This window comes from Castanea sativa, chromosome 11 (genome assembly GCF_040712315.1).
Source record: "Castanea sativa cultivar Marrone di Chiusa Pesio chromosome 11, ASM4071231v1".
Taxonomy (NCBI): Eukaryota; Viridiplantae; Streptophyta; class Magnoliopsida; order Fagales; family Fagaceae; genus Castanea; species Castanea sativa.
The window spans coordinates 10,103,537-10,127,909 of record NC_134023.1 but is presented as its reverse complement, the minus strand read 5'-3'; the positions used below and the strand labels follow the sequence as shown (position 1 = coordinate 10,127,909).

Below are 24,373 nucleotides of genomic sequence, written 5' to 3'. Positions count from 1 at the left end.
CAAAGAGTTAAATAAATTTCTTTGAATCCTAAAATATCCTTTCACTAAGAAGAGCACGCATGCAAGAGGTAGTTAATTTCTTTTCTTTTTCTAGTCTTCTATGTTAATTTTGATTAATGAGGCATAAATAGGTTTAGGATATTTTATTATTTTTTATTCTTGATAATTGCCATGCTCTGTTTAAATTGTTTTTCTTTCTTTGAATATGTTCTTAGATGATTGTTTGTTGTGATTTCTCTCTTGAATCTCAAATCTGCTAATGATCAAAGATCTCTTTAAAATAAAACTGATCTGAATTTTTTAGATCTAATCTTTTTTAACACAAAATTGACCTGTATTTTCATTCAATACATATTTGATTTTTTTTAACAAACAAAACTAATCTATATTTTCATTAAATACAGATCTGATTTTTTTAACACATAAAACTTATCTATATTTTCATTAAATACATATTTGATTTTTTTTAACACACAAAACTGATCTGTATTTTTATTAAATATAGATCTGATTTTTTAAAACACATAAAACTGATCTGTATTTTCATTAAATCCAGATCTAATTTTTTTAACTCTCAAAAGCTAATCTGTATTTTCATTAAATACAAATATGATTTTTTTAGAGAAAGTTTTCTTTGATACAATTGCAGATTTTGAAATTCAAAAGAAGAAATTTAAAGTTAGGTTGAAGTTTCATATATGTGATGTATGTAAAATAAATTTATCTCATGAGTGAATCCTCTTTTCAAAAGCCCTTTTATGATATGTTTAAAAACATATCTAATTTTTCCTTTACAAATCTTTTTTTATTTTTATCAGCATAAAATCAGATTTGATTTTCTTTACAAATCTTTTTTTTTTTTTTATCTACATAAAAACAGATCTAATTTTTTTTCTTTACAAATCAAATTTTTAATTCACAATACATATCTGAATTTTTTCTAAAAAAGAGGATAAATTCATAAGATAAGTTTATGTGAGTTAGTGTCAGTCAAGTTCTTGTCTCCCTACATTTTAGTTCTTTCCCCTTCCCTTTCAACAATTACACATTCTCCCCACGTTTTAGTTCTTTCCCCTTCCCCACCTTTTGTTCTACGGTTTCACATTAAATTCACGCCAACCTCACTCCCTTCTAATGGCAGCCTCTTTGTCTTCCTTCCTTCCTGTCTTCCTCTCTTCACATTATATAAATACTGATAGAAGCTGCTAAGGTATCTCTAAATCTCAGTTCCTTTTGTGCTCTATTCTTTTGCTTGATGTTTTTTTCCCCTTATTACTGCCTCTCTCGTGCTTTAGGGTATGAAATTTTTTATTGCTATGTTTTTTAATTGGAGCTCTACCTCTTTTGGGTCTGTTTGTTTTGAATTTTTAGATTGCTAGATTTTAAATTCTATGTGATTCCAACGACTTAGTGTGACTCTGAGTTCTTAGTGTAGTACTGTGGTGTTTGCTTCCGCTGTTTGTTTAGTGTGACTCTGAATTCCTAGTGTTTGAATTTTCTGTAGTAATTTTTCTGCATAATTGTGTTTATTATGGTCTTTGGCTTAGGCATGGTTTATTTCGACAGTAGTGATGAAACTGTTCCGCTTTGGGACTATCATATGTTCAGTCATCAATGTGCTAATGTGATTAACATTTGTGACACAAAAATGAGTAATGTTTTGCTCTCAATGATTTGTTCTTATTTTGCTATTGTCACTTTTTTTTTTCTTTTGTTCATTTTTCATTTGCTCAGTTCAAGATGTGATCTAGATTTGGCATGTTGGTACTGTTGTGGGTGTGGATACTGAAACAAGTGCTGAATACAATCTTAACGGACTTGCTGCCTAGGAAGTGGTTAACGAATTGCTTTTCAACATTGGTGACATTATAATGAGTAATGTTTTGCTCTCAATGTGTTGTGAACGCGAACATTAACAAAGTAACAATTTGTTCTTATTTTGTGTTCGGACATATGTGGGAATTGTTTGAGACATATGTGATGTAAATTGGCTAATCCTTTGACAAAACGCACTTTATTTGTAATTGGGTAGATCTAGGATGGGTTTAATACTTCAAGAAACAAGTGTTCGAGTTTAGTATTGAAGCCATGCAAGTCTAACCAAGAAATAAGTGAAGAAGTATTGTTTATTAAAGCTCAATAGATGTCTCGACATAATCCTTTCTATCAAGGTTTAATGTTAAAGCTCAACAAAAGCTGTATCTGTCGAGAATTACAAAATAAATTTCTAGATCTGATTTCAAGCATATCCATGAGTATTTGTGTAGGGTTTCTTTTCTCACAACCCTAGACATATATAAGGGTTATTTTAAGAGTCGTCACATGTGATGCAAAGGTTGTTGCAATTGTTGTTACTCGCATGTTGTGATCAGAGACATTCTTACCCTAGTTCATCATATTCTTTGTAGAAGCTACTGTGTCTTTGCACCAAGGGTTTTGTAACCAAGGAGCTTCCTGATCTTCATTGTTGGATGAACTAAAGAAATTTGCAGCCAATATCTTCCTCAAGTTAGTGTGTTAGTCATGTACTGGGATTCGTGCATCATTAGTTAGTCACGTACTGGGATTTATGCATTGAATTAGAGATTGCCGCTACATTACAAGTCCAATTGGGTATTGGGGTAAGAGTTCAACTGTAGGTTAGTATTAGGTACTGGGATTCTTTTTATTTGTAACTGCTTGTTTTGATAATAGTAGATTCTAAGGAGTGGTGACCCTAAATTCACCCAATGAGGTTTCGTCTTGGTGGTTTTTCCCATTCGTAAACAAATAACTTGTGTCAAATTTATTTTCCGCTGCATTTAACTTAGTTGGTAATTTGTTTGTGCTACCACGCTATTGCATATTAAATTGACTTAATTAATTCACTTGGGTAATTAATTAATTTATTTGTCAAAAGGAGTCAATATATTTTTTGCCTATCAAGCGGTATTAGAGAGGGCACACTCTGATTAGGTTTAATTTTTGTTGTGTGATCCATTGACCCCTGTTTGTCATAAATAGAGGACAATCTCTTATTATACCTCCTTTATTTGATGGCACTAACTATGCATACTAGAAAGTACGCATGAGAGCTTTCTTGCAGTCTTTAGATAAGAAAGTGTGGCAAGCTGTGGAGACTGACTAGACTAAGCCAAAGGTAGCGCCAACTGATTGGGATGATGCAAAGATCAAAGCGGCAAACTTCAATAGCAGAGCATTAAACGCCATTTTCAATGCGGTCACGAATGAAGAGTTCAATAAAATATCCTCGACTGAAACTGCAAAGGAAGCATAGACCATCCTTTAGACAACCTATAAAGGAACTAGGGCTATCAAGGATTCAAAACTCCAAAGGCTAACTACTAGCTTTAAGGAGATAAAGATGGAGAATGATGAGTCTTTTGATGAGTTCTATGCCAAACTGAAGGACATAGTCAACTCAGCTTTCAATCTTGGGGAAATTATTCTCAAACCCAAGGTTGTAAGAAAGGTGTTAAGATCTCTGCTTGAGAGATTTCATGCCAAGATCACTGTCATTGAAGAATCAAAGGATATTAACTCTATTATTTTGACAGAGATGGTTGGCAATTTGCAAACCTATGAATTGGGTTTGACTAGAATTGGGAAAGGAAGCAAAAGTAAGAGCATGGCACTAAAGGCCAAAAGTAATGAGACTAATGAGTCTTTAGATGATGAAGATTCCAAGATGAAGTCCTACATCACTAGGCAGTTCAAGAAGTTCATGAAGAATGCCAATGTGAAATGATTTGATAAGGACCGTAAGCAATCCAGTTCTTTTCAATTCAAAAGCCAAGATAAGGGAAAGAAGGATGCCAAGGATGGCGGTCAGTACATTATTCCCTCCAGACCAAAGTGCTTTGGATGTCAAGGTTTTGGACAAATGAAACAAGAATGTCCAACATATCTCAAGACTATTGGGAAAAGCAAGGCTCTTGCTGCTACTTTGAGTAATACTGAGCCTAAGATTGAATCAGATGACAGTGATGACGAGGAAATCTTGAGTGCTTTCACTGCTACAGTTGATCCTACTAAAGGAGTTACAGAAAAAAGAAGATGATGAAGAGGACTTGGTGGTATCTAAGTTTGAGAAAATGGATGAACAAGATAACATCCATATAACCTATGCAAAATTGTACAAGGTTTCTAAGAAGCATAAGAAACTGTATAGGTTGGCAACCAAGAAGCTGAGTGATGTGGAGCTAGATCGAGAGGAACTCTCTAGAAAAGTTGATAAAGCAAATCAAACCATTGGAACTTTGAGGTTCGATAACAACTTCCTTGCTGAAAGGACAAAGAAGCTTGAAGCGAAATTGTTCCAAGTTAGAGCTTAATTAGAGAGGACTTCCAGTGCAAAGCTCAATGAGATGCTAAGCTTTCAGAAAGCTGCTTCTGATAAAACTGGTTTTGGGGTATGATTTCTCTTCTCCTAATATTTCTTCCTCTAGTACAACTGTATTTGTCTCACCTGCTGATAATATTAATTCTAAGAATGATGAAGCTAAAACTGAAATAGCTAATGAGAACTAGATAAAGACAAATCTATTTTAGGAGCACACCCTAAGGTTGAAAAGAAAGAGGCTAAAAACCCTAGGACTAAAAGGAAAAACAACAAAAAGTCTCAACATAAGAAGCCGCATTTCTGTCATCAATGTGGAGCTTCAGGGCATACTCGTCCAAATTGCTACAAGTGGTTAGCCACTCAATAAAGCAATAGTATGCTCTCGTTTGAAAACCAGAATCAATTTCTATCCTCTTTTGCTACTCTTGGAAATCTTCTTAAAACCCTCATGTTCCTTTCAAACTTGAACAGTTTCAATTATTCCCCCTCACCATCGGATCAAAGGTTCGCTAAAAGGAAAGGTTCTTCCAAAGTGTGGAAGGAAAAAGGCTCAAAGTGATTGTCACTTTTTCTCTCTCTCCCCTTATGGTTGTGCATTACTTGTTTGTTTTTGCTTTCTTGTTTTTGAGTCAGTCTAGTTTCATGCTTTATTTTGTTTAACAAGTTTTTGTTTGTCTGTTTTCAATTTTGCTTTATTTAATTTTTCATAAAATAAAATAAAAAATTGAAAAATTAGAAGAAGAAAAAAATATACAAAAAGAGTGTGTGTTTGTATATATTGGTACTTGTATATATTGGTACTTGTGTACCTTGGATTTCCATTGAAACAAAGTTTTCTAAACTTTGTATCTCGTATAGCTTAGATGAGCATCTCAATGCACAACTAAGCAAGTGAGTTTTGTGGCTCGTGTTTGTAATGAGTACGATTAAGTAATCTCTTATATTTAACACTCATATCACTCTTTTTGATAGAAAAGACTAAAAAATCCTATGAAAAAGGCATCGATAACCATCTTACCACTAAAGTCTGCCAATCATTTATAAAATCTATGTGCTTGAGCATAGCAAAATTTTGATATTTTTAGCTTCACATCATTGTGTATTTCTTCTCTCTCTTATATGCCCATGCATGATATGTTCAAAAAGAAAAATATGCAAAGAAAAACAAATGCAAAAAAAAAAATCAAAATGCTTTTTAAATATGGTTGCAAGCGTGTTTCTAGAAGATGTGGGAGTTATAAGATGTACCTCAAAGGTGATAGTCCACATCAAGCAGTTATGATTGTGTGTGAGTGAAATTGATTTTCTCATATCTCAAATCTTCATAATATGAGACACTTATGCACTCTTGCTAAGTTTTCACACAACACACAAATTCTTTGCTACTTTTGATACATGTACAGATACAATGTGATTTGGCCATCACAAAGAATACATGTGTTAATATATGCTTACTAAAATATCATAACTTGTTTTTGAAATATAAATTGGTTAGACTTGTTTAGTGTGTGTATGTGTGTACGTGTGTGTATATGTTTTGGATCTATGAATGCTTTGTTTTTTGTTGAGAGATGTTTTTGAGAGCTTAACATGTTGATTGAATCTATGTTTGAGTAACTTGTTTGTTGCATTCATCTCTATATGTTTTACTCTTCTTTGAAAACACCTTTTCTTCAAGCTCAACAGCTTCTCGACAGATCCTTGACAGATTCTCATCTATCAAGCTTTTCTTTCTTCTTTTCTTGATAGATCTTATCGCATTCTCAATCCATCGAGCTTTCTAGATTTCGTCTCAATAGCTTCTCAACAGCTTCTCGATCCATCAAGAAACTTTCTGTCTGGCCAATAAATTCTCAACAGTTTCTCGATCCATCGAAGTATTCTTTGCCTTCTACAGATCCTCGACAACACCTCAACAGATTCACTTCTGTCGAGATTTAGTGCTCGACAGATCTTGGTAGCTCCTCAATCCATCGAGCTGGATTTCTATTTATATGCTAAGCGCGAAACTAGATTCATTTTTTCACTTCTCTCTCACGACATATTTTCTCCTCTCTCGCCCCAAACACTTCTCCCTCACTCAAATCTTTCTACCCAATTCATTTTCGGCCTATATCAAGCTCAGATTACTTGGTATGTGTTCTAAATCCCTTCATTTTCATGCATTCATGCATTTTAGACCTAGGTTTTGGGGTTTTTTGAAATTTTTTAGGATTTTTGAGATTTTTGTGAAATTTTTGGGTTGGGTTGTGTTGATTTGATTTTATATGCTCATGCTTGCATATTCCTTGCATTTTGACAATGTTTCATGCATTTAAATGTGTGATTGATTATTGTGAAATGTGTGCTGATAAGTTTGGATTGGAGTTTTACCCATGATGCATTTTAAATTTTGCACGTCACATGTTCATGCATATTTCATGCATACATATCCTTTCTTCCTATATCTGGTTGTGATTGTGTTTCTCTCTCTCTCTCTCTCTCTCGGATAGACTACGCTATGGCACCTAAGCACAAATCTACTCCAAGTACGAATCCTCTTCAAGGTTTCGATTCTTCTTCCTCTTCTGATCCTATCCCCCCTCTTCACATTCAGTTCCATGATGGGAAGGCCCAACAGGACTTCCTTGAGAACTTTTAGAAACGTGGCATTCATCCGGAGAGTCATGTTGTTTTGTAGGACTTTTCCGACACTCCTCTACCCGGTGTCATTCGGACTCAGGGCTGGGATTCTCTTATGAAGGAACCCTTGATGTGTCCCATCGTGTTTATACATGAATTTTACTCCAATATACACAGTATCGATAACTCTGTACCTCGGTTTGCCACGACATTTCGAGGTACACATATCATAATTACCCCGGATCTTATATCCGAGGTACTACATGTCCCGAGGGTATCGCATCCTGATTACCCCAGTTGTAAGTGTCTTCAGATTGTGTCTAGAGATGAGGTTTTGTCTCACTTCTATGAGACGCCTTCCATATGGGGTGGGAAGCAAAACACCTCATGCTCGGGCTTTACAAAAGGTCCGAGATTCCTTAACATGGTGATGACATTCACTCTTACTTCGTTGCCTCATTATAACTCTATCACTAAGCATCGTGCTCGCTTTCTTTTGTCCCTCTTTGAGGATCTTTCTATAGACTTCCCTTTTCACTTAATCACTTCTATCCTTGATGTCTATCAGGATACGGTAACTTGTAATAAGCTCATTTTTCCTTCGACTATCACACAGATCCTTCGCCATTTTTCTATCCCCATTCTTGCTTCTCCTTTTTACACCACCATAGTTGCCATATAAGCCAGTTCTATTTGGCAGAGTGAGGTCTAGCTTTTACCGAAGCGGCCACGTGTAAAGACTACCGATCCTGTAGCTTCTGCTATTCCTTCCACCTCTGTTCCTTCTTACTTGACTAGTGGTGTGACCCTCGAGGCTATCATGGCGTAGCTTCAGCACAAGGATGCTTGTCTTGACACTTTCTCTAATGAGTTGTGTCAGATGAACACCCGTGTTAGTCGTATATCACGACAAAAGGCTCGCCTTGGTGGTTTCGCCGCTTCTCCATCTCCTTCTCTAGAGGTTTCGACAGATGAGGATGGTGATGGTGATGGTAATGGTGATGATGAGGACGATGCTAGCTCTTCCAGTGATGATAAGATGACAACCTTTCGGTGACTTACTCTTTGTCATTCGTGACAAAAAGAGAGAGTAGTTTTGGGATGAGAGTAGTCTTGTACTTAGGGGTAGAGTTAGCATATGATATTTTTTTTGTTAGGAGGAGTGTCTATACTTTTTGAGGGATGTAATGAGGTTTACATGTATTTTCTTTCTTTTACTTTAGCCTCATTTATATAGGTCTTGTGACCATTTATTTACTGACATACATTCTACTTATCTTTTGATATATATATATATATATATATATATATATATATATATATATATGTATGTATACATGATGATATATGTTATTCTTCACCTATCTCTCCATGTATTGTTTCTTTTGTTTCTTTATACACACGTTTATTTATGTATGCAATCTTTATTTCTGTTTTACACTAAAATGCCTTGATGAGTTTTATTTAAAGTGTTTCAAAAAGACAGGCTGTGAAAATCTATCATGCTATGAACTCTCTTCTTACAATTTTTTTCAAGAGTTTATGTTAGGGTTAGATTTGTTTTGTATTCCAACAAGTGGTTATGAGTTTAGTAATTTAAGACTCCTCTCATGATTAATTTGTTTATTGTGGTTTTGTCATAGACTGCTAAAGGGGGAGATTGTTAGGACATATGTGGGAATTGTTAGAGACATATGTGATGTGAATTGGCTAATCCTTTGATAAAATACACTTTACTTGTAATTGGGTAGATCTAAGATGTGTTTAGTACTTCAAGAAACAAGTGTTCAAGTTTAGTATTGAAGTCATGCAAGTCTGACCAAGAAACAAGTGAAGAAGTGATGTTTATTAAAGCTCGACAGATGTCTCGACATAATCCTTTCTCTCAAGGTTTAATGTTGAAGCTCGACAGAAGCTATATCCGTCGAGAATTACGAAATTAGAATTTCCAGATCTGATTTCATGCATATCCATGAATATTTGTATAGGGTTTCTTTTCTCACAACTCTAGACATATATAAGAATTATTTTAAGGGCCGTCACATGTGATGTAAAGTGATGCAAAGGTTGTTGCAATTGTTGTTACACGCATGTTATGACCAAAGACATTCTTGCCCTAGTTCATCATATTCTTTGTAGAAGCTACTGCATCTTTGTGCCAAGGGTTTTACAATCAAGGAGCTTCCTGATCTTCATTGTTGGATGAATTGAAGAACTTTGGAACCAACATCTTCCTCAAGTTGGTGTGTTAGTCACATACTAGGATCCGTGCATCATTGGTTAGTTACGTACTGGGATTCGTGCATTGAACGGAGAGATTGCCGCTACATTACAAGTTCAATTGGGTATTGGGGTAAAGGTTCAATTGTAGGTTGGTATTAGGTACTGGGATTCCTTTTACTTGTATTCGTTTGTTTTGATAATAGTGGATTCTCAGGAGTGGTGACCTTAAATTCACCCGGTGGGGTTTTGCCTCAGTAGTTTTCCCCATTCGTAAATAAATCACATGTGCCAAATTTATTTCCTGCTACATTTAACTTAGTTGGTGATTTGTTTGTGCTACCATGCTATTGCATGTTAAATTGACTTAATTAATTGACTTGGGTAATTAATTAATTAATTTGCCAAAAGGGTTCAATACATTTTTGGCTTATCATTTTGCTATTGTCACTTTTTTTTTTTTTTTCATTTTTCATTTTCTCAGTTCAAGAAGTGATCTAGATTTGGCATATTGGTACTGCTGTGGGTGTGGATACCGAAACAAGTGCTAAATACAATCTTAATGACCTGCTGCCTAGGAAGTTGTTAACGAATTGCTTTTAATTGAGGTAGAGGGTAGACCTAAACTTCTTTGCTAACCGTTTATCATTGGAATTGGACTTTTATTAATTGGACTTCTGGATTCATAAACGAGTTATGTGTGAATCAATTATGTATCTGGTTTGAGAAATTATATAATATGTTGAGATGCAATTCACTATCACCAGCACTATCAGCATATATGCACATCCTAGCTACTCTTACAACACAAGATTCCTGGTGTTTGAATTCTTGCAGTAATTTTTCTACATAATTGTGTTTATCATGGTCTTTGGTTAGACATGGTTTGATATTCATGGTTTCGATTTTAAGAATTTGTGAATTCATGAAACTCAAGTCACTGTGCAAGTGTTTTTATGTTAGCGTTAGAACATCCCTCACATGCTACTTCAACACTTGTCTTGTCAACCTATACATTGGTGCTCTAGAAATCAGTCAGGGTATGTATGTGGTTAGTGATAGATTTATTATATTGAACTTTATGCCAATGTGAACTGAGAATTCTTTAGTGCTGGAAAAGTACTTTTCTATTTGTTTATTTATTTGATTTCTTTTATCATTCTTCTTTATGACTAAATCCTGTTATAAAAATTCTTTTTCTCATGGGGCCTTTAACTTTTGTCAAAAGCCGGTTCATAATGAGTTCTTTTATCTCCAAAAAATATGTTGAAACGGAAAGCACTAAAAGAACAATTACTCCTCCAATTGATTTCTTTTTCATTTTTCTTTTAATTTAATTGTTCTGAGAGGTTTCAAATCTAATGTCTAAGCTGTGGACTGCAAAGAAATCATTCCTTCCAAAATGAGATATGGAGTGGTTCTTCTTTTGTCTTTAGTAATTGATCTGGATATTAATTAATTTTTAGCTACTTCAAAATTATTAATAATTTATTTATATATACAACTTATGCAGGGCTTATGTTTGGATGGCTCTCTTTTTGTTTCTTCTTGCAATATTCAATGCTTGCACTGTCATCAATAGATATCTAATTTAAGTTAGTGATATATAGTTATATACAATTATTAGTGATATAATTTTAGACTTTTTTATCAAATAAAATTAATACTAAATAATTGTTAAGGATAAGAATTGTTATTCAACTAAAAAACAAACTCATGCTGGTTATGATATGGTGATATCTTAGAAATAGAATCATTTGGGTCATATTAACTTCTCACCTTCTCTACACTGCTTTAAAGAACATAAAAGCAAGGATGTGGGTGTATGGCTTAGGTTTTTTCAGATAAAGTCAAAGCTATTTATTGAATAGGTTACATGTTTAATCTAAAATTTACTACTCTGTTATGCAAAAGATATAGAACTATTCGATTGCTCCACAACTGTTATTTTACCATTAATGAAAGTAACTGACACATGTTAATTTATATGCTACCCTCATCATTTGCTGATCGTTTAGATACATGGAATATGTAATTGCTAATGAAAACTCTATAAATTGTTTAAGACATTGCTAGGTTGGCGGATGAAAATTATGCATCACAAATCAATTTAGATCAAGACATCTCAATATAATACACTTTATGGAGGAGAATATTAAACATAAGTTACAATTGAAATATATATTCAATACTATAAGATTTAAGTTTTATAGTGGAGGGTATATGAAAGGCTTCTATTCACAAAAAAAAAATAAATAAATAAATAAAAAAACTAAAAATAATTGCTAATAACTTAAACAATCACTCATCCATAAAACAAGCAAAACACTATAAATTACAATCCTAAACAACTTCAAAAATACAAACCAAAAATATCATTAATACTCTCTACACAATCACGAAAATGAGCATACAACATGAATTACCTACAGAATTATTGCTTGAAATATTTACTAATGTTGGAAGACAATCGCCAAAATTTTTAGGCAACATCAAAATGAGATACACAATTTTGAATTCACAATTGATGTCTAATACTTTTACATGAACTACTTTTTCTTTACTAATCACAATCTATCACGTTCAAAATTGTGCCACAAAATATTGTAGTCCTATATTTTCTCTTTTTATTAACTGTATCCAATGAATTTGTGCACTGTTCTAGAGTCATTGTTAAATTTTTGAAAAAAAAAATGACTTCATGGATCCAATATTGCAATTAATTCTAAACCAACCAGATGGAAAACAGTTGCTACAAAACTATCGACAAACCCTTCAACATACAACTATTGGAACAAACACATTTCATATTCCAAAAAAACCAAGCATGCAAGAAAAATGGAGTAGGTCATTGGGATCATGAATGCCCTTACCCCTATGGAAACGAAGAACTACATGTTACATGCAAAATGTGCTCAATTGACTTGAAAATGTACAAATTAGCCAACTGAGTATAGTAGAAATTTTTTTTCCAAAATAAAAATCTACAATAAGATTTTCTCATTCTATTCCGAATACAAATCTCTAATAATACAATATTAATTCCATCACCAAAACCTCCAATCACCATGAATCTTGTAATATATTGGTCAAACACATATAATACAGCTTGAGCAGCAATACATAGAAAAATATTAATAATTAATAATATATAATAATAACATTATCATAAACAAATTTGTCACGCACAACGCGCGGGTCCGCCACTAGTCTATATAATTTCCCAAGCTTGGACAGCTAGCTATTGAATCCAGGTGTGTCTTTTTGGACTGAACCAAAGGCCAGCACTTCTAGCAGTTCCCAAAGCTAAAGAAACATGATTCTTGAAGGAGAAATGTTGAATGTTATCCCAACTTATTCTATACTCACATATGACATATCTATTATAGTTTCAAAGACATTATTAATTAGATTCTATCATTAAATGTTGTTTAACATTTACAATGCTCACGTATCTCTTCCCTCCTTGGTTTGTAGCTTTTATAGGAGTCCAAATCTTCTGTCCCAACTTATATGCTCCACTCTATACTCCACCAAATATATCAAGCCACGTGGACATCATTTATTATACAGAAACGGAAGATTTAAACGGAGTCAATCTCCTCAATCTTAACTCACGTTCCAAACCCAAGTAAGGTGAAAAAAAAAAAACAAAGCACTACAATCAAAATACCCAGCCAACACCGGATTCCACCACCAAAACCACTGTTGGAGAAGATGAAGAGGGGATATCAAGCTGTCAATGATCAAGCCCATATAATTTGTAATTAAAACTAATTTACTCACCGGCATTGCAAGCTTTACAAGGACTTGTTGAGATGGAGAGGAGGATATTGTTGGTTTTAAGAATGGAGTTCCTTTGCTGGTATCCGAGGAAGACAATTTAGATTTGTATTGTAGCTCTTGAATGATTTTTCTAACAGTATAATAAGAGCCACCCACTTGTTTAACTACAAAAGAAGCAGTTGGGAATTTTCCAGCATTCATTTCTCTATACCTGTAAAGAATAGAGCTTCCAAGCCTCAATGATCAAACTGTCCCTCTGAATTTTTATTTTTATTCTCTCACACAAAACCCAAAAAAAAAAAAAAAAAACTGATAGCACCACCATCAAAATATCCAGCCACCACCAAAGTCACTACTAGAGAAGATGACGAGGATGTATCTCCTCAACCACCAACTCCTATTTCGGTACACCCAAAACAAATTACTGGACCACAACCCATGGTAGTGCGTTACAAAATTCTTTGCCCCTACACCATTTCAAAACCAATGCCAATGCTGGTGAAGAGAAAATTCTCAGCCCCTACCCATGGTTGTCTTCTTGGCCAAAAACCCATCAACCTAAAAATAAAAAATAAAAACCCAAAGCAAAGGAGCCCATCACTTAACTTTTGTTTTATACATCATAGAAAGCAAAGGAACCTACAAATTCCTTAAGTCCAAATCTGTAATCGATTTGGTTTCCATTTCCATGTGAGAAACAATCTCACATGGGTTTTGTGTGAGAGAATAAGAAAAAAAAAATCAGAGGGACAGCTTGATCATTGAGGCTTGGAAGCTCTGTTCTCCAACAGTGGTTTTGGTGGTGGAATCCGGTGTTGGCTGGGTATTTTGATTGTAGTGTTTTTTTTTTTCCTTACTTGGGTTTGGAACGTGAGTTAAGATTGAGGAGATTGACTCCGTTTGACTCTTTCGTTTCTGTATAATAAATGATGTCCACGTGGCTTGATATATTTGGTGGAGTATAGAGTGGAACATATAAGTTGGGACAGAAGATTTAGACTCCTTTTTTTATAGTGGAAGATATTTCTAACCCCAAAACGACATTGTTGTACATAGTATTATTTATTTATAAGATCTCAATACTGAATTAGTAATACATTCTTTAATAAAGAGTGAGTACCTTGTGGAATATTTCATGTGCATAAGCAGTTTAACAATGAATATTAGGCACTCTTTTAGACTAGATTAGGTACAAATGCATTACATCGATCCCGAAAGTTCCTAGAAAATTTTCTCATCTCTACCTTCTTATAAATGTGCTTTTCCCTGAGCAGCTACCTAAGCAATGAGTTCAGCTTTACCATCCTCATCTTGGGTGGCAACCTTTTGATTAGAAAAATCTCTATAATGCTTGGCACCTTATCAAAGCTTCGATCTTTTACTATTCATAACACTAAACTGATAGAAAATATCTCACCTTTGACCTTCTTTCATAAATTTATCCTCTAAAAGTCTTTTATACATATTATAATAACTGGGGTGATTATTCCAACTTCTTTTGGCTAATTAACCAAACTAACAAATTTTTTTATGAGTTCAAATAGGTTGTTTGGTATGATTCACTACAAAAAACGGGGTCTATAGCCGCGTTTCAAAAACGCGGCTATAGGCTATAGCTGCGTTTTCTAGAGCCGTGTTTACAACCCAGGCCTAAGCGGCGCAGCAATAGCCCCCTGCGGGTTTGTAGCCGCGGCTAAAGGTCAGGCCTAAAGCCGCGTTTTTAACCACGGCTATAGGCATCGGGTCTATAGCCGCATTTTTTAAAAACGCGGCTACAAACCCACTTTAAGCTGCGTTTATAATCGCGGCTATAGGTTTTATTAAAAAAAAAAAAAATCTGGGTTTTTTTTTTCCCCAAAAAATTCAAAATTCAAACAAAAAAAATTCAAAGTTAATCACAAACCCAGAAAATCCAAAATCAAACACAAACCCAAAAAATTTAAAATCAAACACAACATACCCACAATACAAACACACCCAGAAAATTCAAAATCAAACACAATATCCTCATAATACAAACATAATATGCTCCAAAATATAATAACACAAACCCATGAATCTCCTCTCATTCAACAAAACCAACCCAAAGCTAACACTAAATCCATTCAAGGAACACAAAAGCATAAGCCCAAAAACAGAAAATAACAAGCTCAAGAACACAAACCCATTTAAACATAAGCACAATAGCACAAATTCAAGCACATATCCAAAAAATTCAAAATCAAATAATTCCACCAATGTAAAACCCATACATATAAACACATAAATATTACTCTCAATGCTCATAAAGCTTAGATAAAAAATAAGCTCTAGCAAAAGTATAATACCCATAAGAAGATTAGAAATTTTTTACCTCAAATAGTAGAGATGAGTGAACCTTAGCTTCTCCAATGAAGATTTCCGGTCATCCTTGCCGGAAAAATGAAAAGAATCTGTTGTGTTGTGTTGAGAGAAAAAGAAAAGAATGGTTGTGTTGAGAGAAAAAGACAAGAAGAACACCGAGCATAGAGAGAAAAGATGAGATATTTTGAATTGAGTGGTAGGGAGCAAATGGGGTAGGTGGGGGGTCAGGTCATCACTTTTTTATTTTTTAAAAGGTAGACCTATAGCCGCATTTTTAAAAACGCGGCTACAAGTCCTACTTTGTTAGAACATATAATATTTTATTCGGCTAGATATCTCAACGTATCCCCTTTTTGTTTTTTGTGTTACCTATAGCCGTGTTTTAAAAAACGCGGCTATAGGTCCTCCCTTAAAAAATATATTTTAGCCCGCTCAAATCTCATGCTAAATGTGTATTTCCCCTGTTACCTATAGCCACGTTTCTTAAAATGCGGCTATAGCCCTACGTTTTAAAAAATATGTTCGTCATTTTTTTTTTTTTTTTTTTTGTGTTATGTCTAAAGCCGCGTTCTATAAAAACACGGCTATAGGTTAGGTCTATAGCCGCGTTTCGTAAAAACACGGCTATAGGTTAGGTCTATAGCCGCGTTTCAGAAACGCGGCTATAGTCCCACCTTTTTTTAAACAATATTTATTGGGCAGTACATGCCATCGTTTTTAAAAGTAATATTTGGCTGGACCTATGGCTGCGTTTTTAGAAACGCGGCTATAGGCCCTTAAAAAAACGCAGCTAGACCTTACCTAGAGCTGCGTTCTTTAAAACGGGACTATAGGTTATGTCTAAAGCTGCGTTTTATAAAAAACGCAACTAGAGGTTAGGTCTATTGCCGCGTGTCTTTTAAACGCGGCTATAGGTCAAGTATAGCCGCATTTTTTTTAAACGCGACTAAAAAACGCGGCTACAGCCCGCATTTTTTGTAGTGATTCCTCCCTCAATATTCAATCTTTCTTCATCAATAATGAAGTAAGAGTTAACCAAATCCAAGGGCATATTCCTTTGTACATAGGTATCACTCCAAATATCGAAGCTATTCTTATACATTTTACAAAAATTTAAGTTAAATTGTGCAAAAATAAAAAGAAATATATATATATATATGTATCACTCCAAATATCGAAGCTATTCTTATACATTTTACAAAAATTTAAGTTAAATTGTGCAAAAATAAAAAGATATATATATATATATATATATATATATATATATATATATATAACTCTAATATGGTACAAACTGTAAATTCATAAATTATTAACTAGTATATTTTTACTTTTGAAAAGTGACAAAAAAGAACATAATTTTGGCACTATTAAAGCTGAATTCATGTTGGCAAGTGGCAAGTCGACCAATTAATTGGTAATTCAGCCATAGGTTGTAACTCTCTCAAAATAAAAAAAAGAAAAAAAAATAGGTAATTCAGCCAAGGCATCCAAAAGCTTGCCAAATGTGACAAAGTCAAAATTCCACATATATGGGAAGACATAATTCATATCCATTAATCCATTTACCCTCTCTGGATTTCTCGGCACCAACACTAACGGTTAAAAGATAACTTTGTGATAATAGAAATATAGAATACGGATTTGATTCACTTCCCAATTGAATTATAAAAAAGAGTCATCTCAAATCCTTGAAGTCCTAAACTTCTAACTTCGTGAACAATTACAAACTTAATTCGTAATACCCATTGCAAAATTTAACTCAAACTGCAAAGGCTCATATTATTTGTTTAACTTACTACTGCTTTATTTAAAATGAGTGTTGGCCCCAAGAAGATGGTGATAAGCACATTTAAACTAGTGACCACCTCTTCATGAGGCATGGCACCTAATGAATTCTACTACCCTTGGGGCAACATTAATTAAACTCCATTAGCTGCATAACAAGCATTTAAACTGAATGCGTCAACAGCAAAAGAAACCCAATTGAAATCAAAACATACTACCAAGTACCAAGATAAAGATGCTTATAAATGCAATATTCATTTCTACACAAAATCATGTACACCCAATTCTACATTTAGCCCATAGGAGATGGAAGCTTCAACAAACCATACTAAACTAACAATTGGAACCAAATCCAAACACTAAAAAAAAAATTAAAAAATTAAAAAATATTGCCAACACCAACACAGATGCTTGAAATTCAAAATTCAATAAACTCAAACAATTTGTAACACCCCAACACATAATGGGTCATGTTCACGGTCATTGATAGAAGCAGCAAGAACACGTTTTGATGAGTCCAGCTCACCCTGTCTCTCCACCACTCTAGGAGCCCCTCCTTAGCCAACCTTAGCCTCAATAACTATTACCCTAAAAAAACATAAACACCAAGCAAAGCATCAAAAAATCAGATATATAAATACAAAATAAAGCATATAAAACCCAAAAGACAAATCTTTTACAAAAGGATATTGCTAATTTCGATCAATGAATAAAAGGGTGTAAGAAAAAAAATCACCTTTGATGAGACCAAGTGCTTCAAAGGTTAGAGCCCGAAGAGAAGGGCAACCAGGGCACTCTAATGTGGTTGTGCAAGGCATCTTTTTGGTAAAATCTACATTGTCTCTCACAAACAAAAAGTTACAAACCCCACCACCAAAATCCAAGGACAAGTGCAAGAACAACGTTAAACCCTTGCAGCTTTGATTTCTGTGTGTCTCTACGTTAATGATTGTTTTTAAAACTGGGTTGGCCAGTCGAACTGGGAACCGGAAAGTCCAAAATTTGGGCCCATATAATAAGGTTTTGGACCTATTATTTTAGGCATGCTCTTGGTACTTGGACCCTTATAGACATCTTGGACTTAGAAAAAACTGGGGTCTATTAGTATTAGGCCTTGTAGGTACTGTTTCCAGCATCCTCTCGTTTTAGGACTGCATCCAACCTACCAACCCAACAAAATTTATCCAAGACACAATCCAACCTGATGCCTTGGATTGGTTTTCATGGGTTGATTTATTGGGTTGAAACTTTTATTTTAGTCTTGAGTTGGGTTGGATTCGGATTAATAATTTTTTCAAACCATCCTACCCAACCCAATTGGACATAAAATATAAATTTATTTTATTACAATTATTTCACTAGTTTATTTTGATTTATATTGGTATTTTGAGAATAATTTTTGATGAATTTAGAAATTTTAAATATATTATAGGCATATTATTTGAATGGTAATAATTTATTGAATAAATATTTTATATAGTTGATGAAAACCCATTTTTTACAAAGGAAAAAATGTTTAAGTCCAACCCACTTGTTGGATATATTAACGTGTGAATAGCATACTTAGTTGAGTAATGAAGTCTTACATTGAATACTAATAAGAAGAATAAGTGGTTAATATAGTATAAGTGAACTCAAACTCATTAACTTAATATTTTGGATTAAATAATGTCCTTATATGTTATATTAACCCCTCAATTTGAGTCTCTCCCCAAAGTGCTCTCTCCCTAACACCACCAACCCACAACCCATCCAACCCATGTACACTACTAACCCCTATAATTTCCCAAGCTTGGACAACTAGCTTTAGAATCCAGGTGCGTCTCTTTGGACAGAACCAAAAGGCAGTGACGGTGCCACGTTCAGTCCAGGGTGTTTCCAGGAACACCTTGACTAGAAATTTTTTTTATATATATAATAATTAATTTTTTTTTATTTGTTTACCCTTAAAAAAATTAGGAACACCCTTAAATAATTTTTTTTTTAATTTGCTCTACTTTCAAGCAAAAAAAAAAAAAAAAAGCCCATAAAAAATTTTTGAACTAAAATCTGAAATAAAAAAAAAAATTGTATCAAAGCAAGCCCACCAGGAAAAAAAAGCCCAACATCAATCCTAAACACTAGATGGTAAAGCAAACCCAATCTAAAGAAAAAAAAAACAAGGTAAAGCAAACCCAATAGATTACAGATGGTAGCAAACCCACGGATTCTCAAAAAAAAAAAAAAAAAAAAACCAAAACCTAATATATGCATTCGTCGATTCATCAAGTAAAGCAAAAACTGAAATCAGAAACCTAACCTAAAGAAAAAAAAAAAAAAAAACCTCATTAGTCATCAACGACAACAACCAACAGACGACGCCTCTATCTCGAGCAACAGAGCACAACGGTGACCGGTCATCACATCGAGCCTCAAACTCGAGCTCCAGAAGACCAGGACACATCGGGCATCGGAGATCGGAGATCAGTCTTCCTCGCCTTGATGTGCTATCCGATGGCATAGCCCCTCAGCCTCAGGCCTCCCTGCTCCCTCAACCTCAAGGTATTTCTCTCTTCTCTCTCTTACATATATGGGTTATTGGGTATTTGGGTTAATGGGTTTCTCCTTACTCTCTGTCTTAGTCTCTCTCTCTTTATATGAAGAATGAAAGTGAAATGAAAATTATGAAATGAAATGAGAGTCTCTCTCTCTCTCTTTAGAGACTTTATCTGATATTATGATTCTCTTTAAACAATTGATTGGTTGATTGCTTAGCTTTTTATAGCTTTATTAATATTTATTGCCCCTATTTTTGGCTTTATCCGTTGGTGTTGGTGAGATACAATTAATTGTCTTTTAGTGTATTGTGATATGTGATTGTGAATTTATCTGATTGACTCTTGTGATTGGGGGCCATAGGGCTTGTTTGTTGAGTGGGGGGTGGATGGGGGCATGGCGCCAAGGTGGGATATTTGAATTGGGGGAAGTAAATACATATGGGGTGTGTGCTAGTGCAACTAATAAACAATAATTTAATTAACCAATAATTAATTGGGGAAAGTAATTAATAAAAAATAATTAATAATTTAATTAACCAATACATTATAAAAGACAAACAAATTAAATTATGTTAGGCTAAACAACAATTAATAATTTTTTAATTAATGAAAAAACAATATAACAAATTATAGTTTATAAAAGACAAACAAATTAATAAAACAACTAAACAACAATAATTAATAATTTTATTAATATTTCAAATGAACTTATAAGAAAACCACGTACCCAATATTCATCTCCAATGCAAGATTCATCTTCATGTTCATCTTCTAAGCGAGTTCGTGTTGACTTTAACTTAGAAAATCTTCCTTCAGATCTTAGGCTACGAGAAAAGATATCATCTTATCATTCTAATAATTATGATGAAATAAGAAGATATTATTTACAAAAAGGCCTTTGTCAACCTGTTTTCCAAAACCATGATGATTACCCTCTATCATATCTTTCTAGAAAACCCCATTGATTTATATTTGAATGGTATGTAAATAGAAAGTGGTTGGAATATAGTATAGACAAGGATGCAGTATTTTGTTTATATTGCTACCTATTTGGGTAAGATGTTGGTAAGCAAGGAGGAGGTGAGACTTTTGTAACAAAGGGATTCAAACTTTAGAATCAGAAAAAGAAGTTAAATTCCTATGTTGGAGGAGTTAATAGTGCTCATAACCAAGCTGTCAAGAAGAATGAAGATCTATTGAAGGAAAAACAACACATTCAAAGTGTTTTGGTTAAGCAATCAAATCAAGATAAAATTGAATATCGGGTTCAATTAAATGCAATAGTTGATTGCATAAGATTTCTTTTATGCCGGGGATTAGCTTCTTGTGGTCACAATGAATCTCAAGGTTCAAGTGATAAAGGAAATTTTCTTGAACTTCTACAATTTTTAGGGGTCACAATAAATCTATTAATGAAGTGTTGCAAAAAGCTCTGAAAAATTGCAAGCTTTGAAAAATTGCAAGCTTACCCACCATGAAATTCAAAAAGACATTGTAAATGCAATTGCACGTGAAACATCCAAAGCCATCATCAAGGATCTTGACAATGGGTTCTTTTCAATATTAGTTGATGAGTCACGTGATATCTCAATGAAAGATTAAATAGCCTTCGTTCTTCGTTATGTGAACAAAAAAGGAATTATTATAGCGCGGTTTCTTGTTATTGTATATGTAGCAAGTACCACCATTTTGTCACTCAAATATGCTATTGAATGTTTACTTTGTGAACATAATTTGAGTTAATCGAAACTACATGGGCAAGGTTATGACGGGGCTAGTAATATGCAAGGTGATATCAATGGTCTCAAAATTTTAATTTTGAAAGAGAATAAGTCAGCATTTTATGTTCATTGTTTTGCTCATCAACTTCAATCGACACTTGTTGCCGTTGTTAAAAATCATATTAACATTGTTGAATTTTTTTATGTAGTTAGTAATTTAGTAATTGTTGTTGGAGGCTCTTGTAAGAGATGAGATGCTCTTCGATTACGTAGTTCATTCTTTATATATTTCATTGTTGAAAAATTTCTTTCTACAGTTGCAGTAGCGATAGGAAGGGTCAAAGCTAATTTCACAAGCAAATAGACTAATGGATAAGTCTCATGCTTCCCTGTGTTCACTAACTTTTCAGCAAGTTCATTAACTCCTTGAAACTCTAAAAACAAGTCATTGCCGTGCATATCAAAAATGTAATTTTGAAGTTGAGAGTCAAGTGCCAAGATATATGTCCCAAGAAAATTATATGGGTAGAACTTTGCTAGACGTATCAACTTTTCCTTATCAAAAGCCACAAATGAATTACTTGGATTTAAGCAAGCCATACAAAGTAGCAAATCAGTATTCGCCTCTAAAAAATGGTTGTTAAGCTCTTGAAGTTGCATATCTGTGACTGTGTAGAATAACTCAACACGATAATGATGTAAATTTGTATTTTGTTGGGTGTTGCATCGCGGCCTTCCACTAACTACAAATATTTCATCCATGTTCAAGATAGGAATATCATGTGTGGTACAGAATGAAGACACTTCAGTCAATAAAGATATCCATTCATCATCTCTTATCACTTGCAATCGTTGCTTAGACACTTTAACAAGATCCATAACATTTACTATATCTTAATTTTTTTTTTTTTTTGGCAATGCTATTGACAACTCATTTGTGATCCTTAAACTGTTTTTCATCAAGTGTAGAGCAAAGATAAATTCAAAAGATAGAATTGACCTTATAATAGATCAAGCTTCAACTTTTGGTTGGAGAGACCATCTTCTTCAATAATCTCAAGAACGTCGACAATAGCAAAGAACATCGAAATCAAGTTGAGAATAGTCCCATAATATGATCCCCAACATGTATCACCCAGATGTTTAAGATTTGTCTCTTGATTCAAACCTTGCCCACTTCTACGTACACCATTCTCTAATTCTTCTTTAATTTTGTCAAATTGTGCATCTCGAAGAGCATCTCGTCTCTTCCAAACTGATTTACTTTAATTAATTTTGTTAGGTTTTAGACCCCTTAACACAATATGTTTAACCTAATGCTACTACACATAGAACTTACTGACACAACCATGTACAAGTTTCGAGTCCACAGATTACTTCTTTCTTGAATCTGCAGCAACCACAAGTTCTCCTACTTGTGACTTTGAGACTCCTCTCAAAGGTTTTGGATATCCTTGAATGTTCTTTATGCAGCAACTGAAACAACTATCAAGTTCTTGATGTGAATCTTGATCTTGATAGCTCTATATGTGTGTTTGAAGGTACAAATCTCTCAGATCTCACAAAAGACTCAACACAACTCAAAAAAGACTTCTAAAATGTAACTAGGGTTTTTCCTTTTATACTAGGAGTGAAACACTTAACCCTACACGACATATGGGCTTGGGCTGCGTTTGAAAATACTGCAGAAAATTTCTGATCTGCAATTCTTGATCGATCGAGTTTATTTTTCGATCGATCGAGCCTTGCAGAATTGAATAGTAATTTCCTACAATTACTCAATTCCAAACTTACATTAAAACAAACTTTGAGCAAGTCTAAACCTAGACTAAATGTTTTGATCATGATTTGCCAACATACACAAAATGAAGTTCTAATACATTTAGTTCCTAGAGTCTTAAGATCCTAACAAAACTGTCTTACCTTTTTCTCAAAAAAGAAAAAAAAAATCTTCAACAAAGCATTGACAGAGTTCAAGAATTTAGCAACCAATTCAAATTTTGAGACCCATTCACACGCCACACAAAAAGACAGTGTACGTGGACAAGCACCAAGTGGACAATTATAGAATGCAAAATTTTCAACCAATTGTCAATTGTCCTATTATACCACTAAGATCATAGAGTAAACTAATTGCAAAGCACCATGTGTTACTTAGTGGGTATCACTTTTGTTATTCAAACCAATAGAAAATTTCAAAATATCACTAATAAAAATTACAAAAATTTCTAAAAGCCAATCACATGTCAACAGATGTTGATATTTTAATTTAAAATTGCACAAGTAGCTTAATTAAATATTGTCATGTGTTATTGTAAATTAAAAAAATTTGGCTAATCAAATCATATATGTCATGTGGCCCTTGGAAAACAAGACTTAAAGTCTCTCCATTTAAATTATGACATGTGTTACCAATCATAGTCGATCATGTGTCATCAAACCTTCTCAAGACTCCTATAAATAGAGATTCTCATTAGTCTACTAAAAAGGACATTCAATATTCTCAAAGTTTTGTCAGAATCATGCTCCAAAGCTGTCAAGAACATCAAGAACTTCAAATTAGAATATTCAAAGAGAAATCATTTAAATCATCCTTCTAAATCAAAATTCAATAGAATCAAGCTCAAAAAGGCCTCCAAAAACTACAAAAGACTTCAAATTAGTAAAAATCTATTTATTCAAGCCCCTAAAACCACGAAAAACTTCCACCACAACTCTTCGAATGCAAAGAACATTCAAAACATTCATCCAAATAATCCCTCCAAGTCATAGAGTTCTATTGGATTCAAGCTTCGAAGCCTGTATAAAGTTCAAGAACTCTAATCAATTGTAGTTTTGTCGGATTTAATCTTTAAAGTCTCAAGAAACTTTCACGACAAATCTTCTAAGATGATGAACATTCAAGAGTACACAAAGAACGAGAAGTCTATAAAAAACACAATCAGAGATATATTCATCGAAATCCATTCCAAAAATCTCTTGATCCACTTTTCAATCAAAGTGGGGAACAACTT

General features: G+C 33.8%; 1 protein-coding gene across 1 annotated transcript; it reads right to left on the bottom strand.

Annotated features, from left to right (window-relative positions):
• Positions 1–21,560: 21,560 nt before the first annotated feature.
• Positions 21,561–22,238, bottom strand: LOC142616045 (uncharacterized). The gene has a single exon (XM_075788936.1). The coding sequence runs from the start codon at positions 22,236–22,238 to the stop codon at positions 21,561–21,563; it is 678 nt and encodes a 225-aa protein (XP_075645051.1).
• Between the last annotated feature and the right edge of the window lie 2,135 nt (positions 22,239–24,373).

Excerpts from the sequence above, each read along its gene's own strand:
- LOC142616045 (XM_075788936.1), bottom strand. The coding sequence starts at position 22,238 with ATGGATCTTGTTAAAGTGTCTAAGCAACGATTGCAAGTGATAAGAGAT.